Source organism: Pterocles gutturalis, unplaced genomic scaffold (genome assembly GCF_000699245.1).
Source record: "Pterocles gutturalis isolate BGI_N339 unplaced genomic scaffold, ASM69924v1 scaffold48498, whole genome shotgun sequence".
Taxonomy (NCBI): Eukaryota; Metazoa; Chordata; class Aves; order Pterocliformes; family Pteroclidae; genus Pterocles; species Pterocles gutturalis.
In genome coordinates, this window is record NW_010122296.1 from 24,383 (window position 1) to 33,987 (window position 9,605).

The following is a 9,605-nucleotide window of genomic DNA, read 5'->3' on the forward strand; positions in this document are numbered from 1 at the left end:
ATCAAAAGTCCTTGTCAAAAGGCTTGCCTACAATTCAACATCACTCAAGCAAACAGCTTGACAGTACTCCATGCACTCGAATTCTAGCTTCACAGAACAGTTATTACACACAGCCCTCACGTAGTAAGTCCTTATACACACAAACCCATTTTTCAAAGGTTGCTGACAATCCCCCAGAGTAAAGCTAACTCCAGAGAAGAACTCCATACACACACGCATTTTTATTTTAATAAATAAAGTTTTACAGGCTCAGGCTTTTTTTTAAATCACATATACAGAACAGAAAAATGCCTGACCAAGTAACATGAATTAAACTGCTAACCCTGGGAAGGAACACACGCCCTTTGTAACACTGAAAACCTTAACTGAAAAGGTATTTCCCATTGGTAGCATAGTAAGTTACTTCACAGATTAGACACCTTGAAAGAGATGTGGCCAAAGCAAAATGAGTGACCCTGAATGGGCCACTTGTCTTTATAGAGCCACCACAGTGCAAGGAAAGCCAAGAGCCCAAATGCCTCCACTTTCTAGTGTCACTGCTGGATGAATATGGTCTTCACATCCTTTAAGCAATACATTCTAACCACAAGTAGAGAGGCTAAGCACAGCAGGTATGCAAAATTATTCCACTGAAGAACAGATATTGGATAACAAGGTAATGTTATATTTCAAGATTTTAAATTAGCAGATGCTTTTGCATCCCCTTCAGTATAGCAGTGGAATAGATCCCACCTTCTCCCACATGGGTTTAGTCCAAAAACTTCCTGTTGGCATTAGCACCAAAGAGAGCCACTCTGATTTCTGGCATCATCTGTAGAGAAAGAGTACAAGAGTTATCAATTGCTGTACATTCCTCATTGCTGGCACCGTGTGATAGCTAGGCTAGGCTTCAAGATTAAAAAGTCCATTCATCTGAGTTTTCTGAAGCCTTTATCTGATCACATGTTGCCTGCTACTCTGTAGACTTAAAGGATTGCCGATACTGCAGCATAAGAAAGATATGCCAGAGACGTTGGGTCTTTTTTCCACTAGGGTATAATAGGTCTCAGCGGCAGTTTCTGGTACTTGAGCTAGCTTCAGTAATTGAAGTTAGCCTCAGCATTTCAACATCTTGACTGCCATGTAGTCATAATAAGTCTTTCAGGATCATAATTACTAGAGTTTTTTGCTCATGATTAATTTAAAAGGCATCATTCTGGGAAAAGCCATGTTTGTTGTAGAGAAGCACAAACAGCAGGTAATTTGCTTCTTTCCATTCAAAAATAACTTCTTGTCATCCATGTTGAAATCTGATCCCACACACTATTATGACTGTTAACACACTGGAAACACAAGGATTTAACTACAAGACAAAACTAATCAGTTAAATCTTATTCACCTTGGTTGTTAGAAAAAATTACCTGTTGGGCTACAAGGTCCAGTCGACTTTCCAGAGTATTGGAAACCTTAATTTTACCATCACTGTTATAGATTTCAACACCTCCAGCACTAAAAAGGGAAAAAAAAACCCCATTAAATCCAAGATACCTGTCAAGTATCAATATCAGCGATAATACCTCTGCCACAAAGTCAGAATGTGGCAGAGATATTATCTCAAATCAGTGATTACAGGCAAGTCAGATACATACATGGGATTTTTATTTAAAAAAAAAACAGAACTTTTTTTATCATGTCTTAATAGAAGTCAGCACAAAGTAATCCAGTGAAGCAGCAGTGCAAAACATCTTTGGAGTCATTAGAGACCACAACTACATACAAGGATCTTAATTAGTATGATCTAGATGCAAGTGGCACTATGAAATTTGTCACTTCAGAACAGCTTCAGACTCTATATTTTATTATTAATAAACAGCTTTCAGATCTTGGGAAGCGAGGAACAATGCTACAAGTGTTGTCTGCTAGACCATAAAGATCGCTGACTATCAGCATATAAAGCTTTGTGCCATGTTCTTTATCGTATCATATGGAAATAGAGCCTTGAAGACATAAGAAACATACACCTCATCAAATGATTATCCTGCAGCACCTTATGACTCAATTTGCTTCATCTTTAGACAGAAATCATGGCTATATCTGTATTCTCTCTCTTTAAAAGACAGATAGTTAAGTTTCTTTGTATAGTTATTTTCTACTTCAGTGCTGTGAATCAGGCTGGAGGTTGCACAACACTTTTATTGACATTTTTGACTGAGACAGTACTTGTCTGGAGGAAACTGCAGGGTCTGTGCTTGATTAATACAAAGAAGTGTCAAATTCCACTGGAACCGAAGCAGACACACTGTGGGTATATTCCATACATCATTTTCTGAGACTGTTCTAGTAGGAGCTGTGGCTTGAAAAGTTGCATTAAATTAGTGCTCTGTACAAAAGATTCCCATTTTCCTTACATTTCCTCTGGCAGGAAGTTGTCTTGGTCAATCTGAATATCCACATCCCTTTTTGTGGCATTTTTGTAGATGGGAATATTCTTCTTTACAGCAGCCTAGGATACAAAATAAACCTCTAAATTAGCATTGACAAATGCTAGTGCCACTTGGGTTTGGTCATTCATTCATTTGCAGTAATAAAATGAAGGAATTGAGGCCCTTTTTTTCAATTAAGCAAATGTATTTCAGTATAGCTTTTGAGCCAAAAGCAATTATTACTCTTAATATTGTAGCAATGTCTAAAGTTTCCTAAGTAATATTCAAGCAAGAAAATGATCCCCAACTTGAAAAACATACTTGTTCTCTTGCATTGCATGTGCAGCAGAGTGCAGCAAGCAAAGCTTCTCGTCACACAGACGGGATCTGAACAGCAAATATTTGCAGTTAGGTCCTAGCTTTCATGGACAGCATACTGTCATGCTATTCTAAGTGTCTTACCTTAACCATAGTGAGATCCTGTTTCCTGCATCGAACAACCATTCTGGGCTCAAGCAGCTGGTAGAATCCCTGCACAAGATAACCATTACAGTGATAGAACAGTAACATTTTAATTGTCTTAGAATTATTTAACCCCAAGAAAGGAAAGGACCTGATCAATTTGAAAACCAAAACCTGGTAAAGGCCACTTTTTGTTCTTTGCTTGCAAGTTCACCTCATGTGGACATTCTGGGGAGACAGTACCAATATCTGGGAAAGACCCTACAACTTCAGATTATGTGTTTCTTTGTTCGCTTCAAGTTTGGAACTCAAGCACAACTAAACATATGTCTCAGGCAGTGTACATGTATACATAAGGATCATTGCTGTCTAAGTAGACCAAGCATGCAGCCAAGCTGACATTCCCCTATGCAGCTCTTGGAGAAGACTTGCAGTACTGTCAGGTGCCTGTTCTAATAACTCCTTGCAGTTCCTGTTCCTTAGAGCAGAATAGGTTTAGTTCCAGTCGGAAGGGACCTACAGCTATCACCTTGTCCAACTGCAAGTACTGATGAGTACTGATCCCTCACCGGATCAAATCTAATAAGCCAAGACAGACATGACCAGCTTGCAAGAGCGAGACAGGTTTGTGTGGCAGCCAGCAATACCAGACCTAAGTGTGACAAAGAAACAACACTGAATTGGAAGCACAAGCTGGTAGGAAACACTGTTAAGAAAACTCTGCCACCAAACTGCGGACAGGAGAGCTTGTGGCTGGCTTCTGCGAGTTTACAGCAAAAGCACCAATTCACACCAGAAGGTGGCACTAGTGGTCGCACGACGGACCCTGGCCAATGCCTACTGGATCGTTAGCAGTTAATTTCTGTAGCTGGAGGATGGTATTCCAGGTAAGCAAAGCTTTAATTTCTGCTTTGTATGTCTGTTACAGACGTGTGCCATACAACAGTAAATCTGTGAAAGTCGGGACTTGTAAGTCTTAAATGCAGAAAAGATTTTAAAAGTGGGTAACTATTGACTCCTAGGTTTGGAGAAATAGCTTCTTCCGAAGGTGCATTTGATCCAACTAACTACTACAGAAGTTTGAAGCATGGATCCTAAATGTACATGTTACAATGTATGTGTTGCATCTGCAATTATTCTTATAATGGAACTTGCTGCTTGGTATACCAGGTTTTACAGGTCAAAATAAGCTGCAGCCTTATCTGTTCAGAATCCAAGATTGAAAGATACAGCAGAAGTGATGTTTAAAACTCAAAAGATCACCCAGCAACATTCGACCTAGGCTTCAATACAACTGCAACCTCCAGTGGGTTATGTTTGAAGAAAGACACCTAGCAGTATAGGGCTGCTATCATCTATTTGTTACAATTTAAATATTTACCTGTAGAACAAGTCCTTCCAGCAGCATCTGGTACCTGGCAGTATCCTTCACCACCTTGGCAAGACCCTGCTTGGCCTCATTCAGCAAATCCTACATTTAGAACAAATCAGATCAGCAGAGCCCACCTGCTTGGATTTGGTTTCATGCCTACCAACTTTCTGTACTCCTATCATAACCATCACACCCTGACAACACATAAACATACACTCCAGCTGGTATTCATCCAAGTTAGACCTTAGTTTCTGTGCATGGCACAATATCCTTTCCAAACAGTTCCCTTCTCTCTGCCCTGATCTGAACCCGTCATAACCTGACAATAATTCCTTTTTCCTGAAAAAGGGAGACCTCAGTAGTAAAAGGATAGTATTTGTAATATTAATTCTGAGAGATATTTTGTAAATCATTGCCTAATGAAAACTAATAAAGTTGCCCAAATAACTAATTTTTTCAGCTTTGTAGTTGAGCAAAGAAATCTAATCTGTCTTCTTATCAAACAACATTCAGGTTAGGTATGTTTAAATTGTAAGTAAATGCAAATCAAAACGTAGAAGTGAAAGAGATGAAGTAGAGGGTTTTTATTATCTTTAATAGGCAAATCAGTATCAGATGAGATTAAATTTTTAAGAATTTTGTGTCAATTCAAACACAGCTACTAGAACTGAACCATCATAAAAATTACTTCAGAAAAAACAACTGTATGCTTTGGTACAAACCTTTCTCTACTGTCCTACCTCATAGTGTTTAAAAGAAGAGTGCATATAAACACAAACAGTACTAGGATATAAGACTATCACAACTTAATGTCACAGTCAAACCCAGTTATACTATCCACCCTAGAGTAACAGCATTTCTGGAACTGTTCATCTCTCTTGATCATGAAAGAGGCCAAAGATCTGATAAGGGAAGAAAGAGCTAGCAGCATGTGACTTTAAATGTTTTAAAATGAGGAAGAATGTTATGCATTACTCAGAAGCATGAGGTTGAGTCAGCTGACAATTGAGGAAGAGATTACCCAGCAGAGACTATCACAACAGAGTTAGCTCTTTAGCCACCCACTTTCCTCCTCTCTGTAAATACACTCTGAAGTTTTAAACTAGGTTTAAAGAATCAATAAACTTATGATTTTCTTCTGCTAACTCCCCTTTTTCATAGTAGCAGCAACTTGAGCAATGTTACCCAATTCTGTATTTTTTATTTCACAGTTTTTCCAACAGCTCAACAGCACCATCTAGCAGAATATGGAACACTCAAACTCTCACTGAGACAGGGTAAAAAACAATGGGAAACCTGCAAGCTGTATAATGAGCAGAATGAGAATTCACTACACGTGGTGTAGGATAAACATAGTAAGCCTGAACTAAGACTAAACATAGCTTGCCCTGACAAACGATCACTCACCCTACACATCAGCACTCAGACTGGTCACCTACTAGAACAAGAAGTGAATCTTTCCATATACTAGAGGCCACTAAAGGAGACAGAAAAACCTGGTTAGCTGTGTTTTAAGCCTGCTTGCTGAAGCCATGTCATGCCAGCAAAAATGTTGCTTCAGGCAAAAAGAACTGCAAAAGTCTACCAACGATGCAAGAAAGAGTTACTGCTCTTTTAAAAAATAAGCTATTGTCCAAATGATAGATAACAACACTGCCTGTGGTGTTCCTGGCAGAGAACTCTATTTCCCTAACAGAGCAGGTAATAGAAACTGTGAAAACAAGCTAAAGCAGATTAGTGAAGCCAGAATAAATCCTTAATGACTTTTCAGATCAGCTGGGAAAGCCATTTTTGTATGTTGCAGCAAACACCACTCAATTACAAATCATATTGTTTTTTAGATAATGGTTAGTAACTTTCCCTAACAGATGGCAGAAATAGAACCTCTATGTCTTTACTACAGAGATACTCACTGCAATAAGGTCATCCCTTGCCTTGAGGACCTTCAGTCTTGCTTGATTCATCAGGTTGGACATCTGACTGCAAGTTGCATGATAAAGTTGAATGAATCCATCAGACTTTGACTGTAACATTTAACTGTATACTTAATATTTGAAGATAACAATACTACAACATTTAAAAACAAAGCCTGTTGACCTGTTTGAATTTGTTTCTGAACTTGCACAAATTATTGCAATGCAGAACCCTGTCCTTCAGTAAAGGCCCACCAAAACTAAACCTGACATGATCATTTGTCCCAGAGTAACAGACCAGGGTAGAGTTCTAGACATTATCTACATAGAGAAATATGAAAGATTCTTCCACCACACTTGCTAACAGTTGTGGCTCACCTTTGATAATTTTTCCCCAGCAAAAACTAGAAACTCATAACTAGAACTAAATACATTGGCTACAATTTGCCTATTTAACAGGGAAAAACTGTTTTGAATAAAATTAGCAATAAAGTGAGAGTTCAGGCTCTTAAGTCAGGCCATCTAACCTAAGCAACTTACATTTTCTTTTGCTGTTCAATTTGTTTCTCCTTCTTTTCATAATACTCCATGATTTTCAGCCTCTGTGTCTGAACAAGGCGACCCTTCTCAATGTTGAATTCTTCTTCTGCCTATAGTAAAAATTAAATAACTGAAGTGGAAATTGATTCCATGGGCTGAAAAAAACAGAATCAAAATGAAACAGCCATGCTTTCAGAGCACATTCATAGATAAGCTAGGATGACACAATTTATGATTCCATATAAACAAAACATTTCAATCAGTACTCAAGTCAAAGGGAGTTCAGGATGTGTTCTGAGAACTAGAACTTTGGTAACTAAGATACAGCTTATTTTATCAATTGATTGACATGTTTCCTTGCAGTATTTATTCCTCAGGCACAAAAATTACCAAATGTATATATTATATACTGTTGGACAAAAATAATTTTATCTTAGCTTCAGGTCTGATTTCTTTTTGTAGAATTGGCTAAAACAGATTCTACCTAAAACAAGCTCCCCAGCCCTCAGTGCCCACAAACTTCAGTACTCACGAAAATTTGCCATGTGTTTTCACATGCTGCCTGGCTAGGCTTTATAAAAGAGTAATAGCTATGCTGTCACTTTCCTTGTGTAAAAAATGATTAAAGTAATGAAGTTTTTGGACACTTAGGGCTGGGCAGCTTGTTTCAGTTAGAATCTCTTGTAGCCAGAAAGGAGATCTAACTTCTGCTTGCAGATTGTCAGGAATACCTGCTTTAGTATTGATTAAATATTTGTGCAATTCTAAATGTTTAAGGGAGATTAAATATTATTAGTAATACATATGCTGAGTCCAATACCAACAAGATACTTCAGTATTGGTATAACACATATTGTTAGGGTTCTAAGGTACCCTTACATGTAAACTTCTATACTCTATCACCAGGTTAATATTCAAATCAGTCCCTTATTACTTTACTTAAGCGAAGAATTCTCCAAGTAATTCAACTCATGCCTTAAATATAAATTTATGCTTTAGTTCCCCAGGATACATACTAACTCGCACCTAGAATGAAGCCTGCAGGTGGTTACGCAGGTTTAGGTACAGCTATGAACTTGCTTACAAACAAACTTTCACCAATATAATTCAACCAGTTTAACTTTCACCTTCTACCATTTTGGTACATGCATGAAGACTACTAGCATTATTGCTCTGATTTACTACTAATGCGTCTGCCTGACAAATCAAGCAAAACTAAAATTAATCCTTCTGGTATTAGCTTCTTATGACAAACCTTAGCAGAATTCATATTTATGCAGAGAACTCCCTTAATCCTCAGTGATGTCAAGCTACGTATACGAGGAGGGGGAAGGTGTTCCACTTAATCCATTCTATTCACACTACCACTTAGCTCTCCTGATTGCTTAAAAATAATGAGTGAACTTGCATATGAATAAAGTTATATTTAAGAACCACTACAAAAACTTTGACCAAAATTAGCTCTGACTTGTTTTGATTTGTGACAAGATAACAAATATTAACTTTATTTGGTAGCATGATTTTTTGCTATGTAATAACTAAATGTGAAGTAAGCTGTAGCTTACAAAAGCGTTCAAGCAGTGCTCTGACTGCAGCTATCAAAACAGGATGTCAGATGCAGTTTTCCTTTTGCACTTACTGACACTGAATTTCCATTTTTACCTTTGCATCTATTTCTTCAGCCTTTTCATTGGCTTCCTGCTCAATGAAAGCCATCATATGCTTGATCTGTAACGAGAGCAAAAAGAAAATATTTTCTATTGGAAAGGACTTTAATGAGAGGAAATACGTATATATTCCTCATTTGTACAGTAGGCCCCTCCATATCCATTTCCTAATTCATATAATAATGTTGTTTTTCAAGGAAATTAAATTGATCATACAGGTCAAAGAGCTAGCTCATCTTAACACAGGTTACAAGAGATGTTTTTTTTCCCCAAATAACTGTATAGAATGCTGTTTCACTGGCTGTCATTAGAAGAACGTACTTTAGATATGCAACTATAAAAAAAAAAAAAAAAAAACAAAAAGACAATTTGTATAAATGTGAGGCTGAGTATTTTCATTCTTCACTAGTGAGAACAAGTTTTTTTTCCCAGATGAGTAAAGTAAAAATAAAAATTCCCACACAGTAAAATTAATGTAGTCTGTTACGACATTTACATGAAACATGGAAGATTAACGTAGGGTGCCTGCTCCAAGTCAGGCATAGATGGCATTGGAATGAACGTGGGCCTTCCACTCTAGACAATCTGTGAGGCAAAGCAAAGGCCACTGACCACTCTGGTCAGATCTGTACAGCCAGAAGTTCCTTTACACTCCTGAGAAATCTTTCTTGAAAAAAATGTACTAAATTCTGTAAAGATTTACAAGGTCATTAAAAAAATGCCACTATATGGTTCAACTCAAAAGGACTTTCTAAAGTAGCTGCACATTGGTTTGGAGCTGCTGGGGAAGGAGATAGAGACAGCAGTGCTAGCAGATCAAGACCACATCAAGTAAATCACATGCTGCTTTAGAGCCTGGTATGCACCAATGTATAATACTTGAAGAATCTTTTTTGAAACCACCTCAAAATACTATAAACCACAGGTCCAACAGCTTAAAGGCGAGGAAAGCAATCATACTGAGTTCTGCTTATTTATCACATGCCTTTCTGTGACCAGGCCCAAGTTTAGTTTCACATTTGGGGCAGACCATGAGGACTCATACCCAACCAAACTGCAACTTCGAATAGGTATAGCCATTTCCAAGGACAGATGGAGTGGACTATATACTTGAGCAGACCATAAAATCCTACTTCTTGTGCGACAAGACACATTTTGCAGACAATCTGGTCTGAATAAACTTGCATGAAAGATTCTATTTATTTAATGATTCTATATAATGTGAACTGGCTGGAGTAAAGAAGCCAGA

At 37.8% G+C, this 9,605-nt stretch overlaps 1 protein-coding gene across 1 annotated transcript; it reads right to left on the reverse strand.

Moving 5' to 3' along the window:
- Positions 1-202: 202 nt before the first annotated feature.
- ATP6V1E1 (ATPase, H+ transporting, lysosomal 31kDa, V1 subunit E1) lies at positions 203-8,414 on the reverse strand. The gene is made up of 8 exons (XM_010077474.1): positions 8,352-8,414; positions 6,690-6,799; positions 6,150-6,216; positions 4,246-4,335; positions 2,865-2,933; positions 2,388-2,482; positions 1,401-1,488; positions 203-811 (listed from the first exon to the last, which is right to left on the reverse strand). Exons 1-8 carry the CDS (start codon positions 8,406-8,408, stop codon positions 749-751), a joined length of 639 nt encoding a protein of 212 aa, XP_010075776.1. The 5' UTR covers positions 8,409-8,414; the 3' UTR covers positions 203-748.
- Between the last annotated feature and the right edge of the window lie 1,191 nt (positions 8,415-9,605).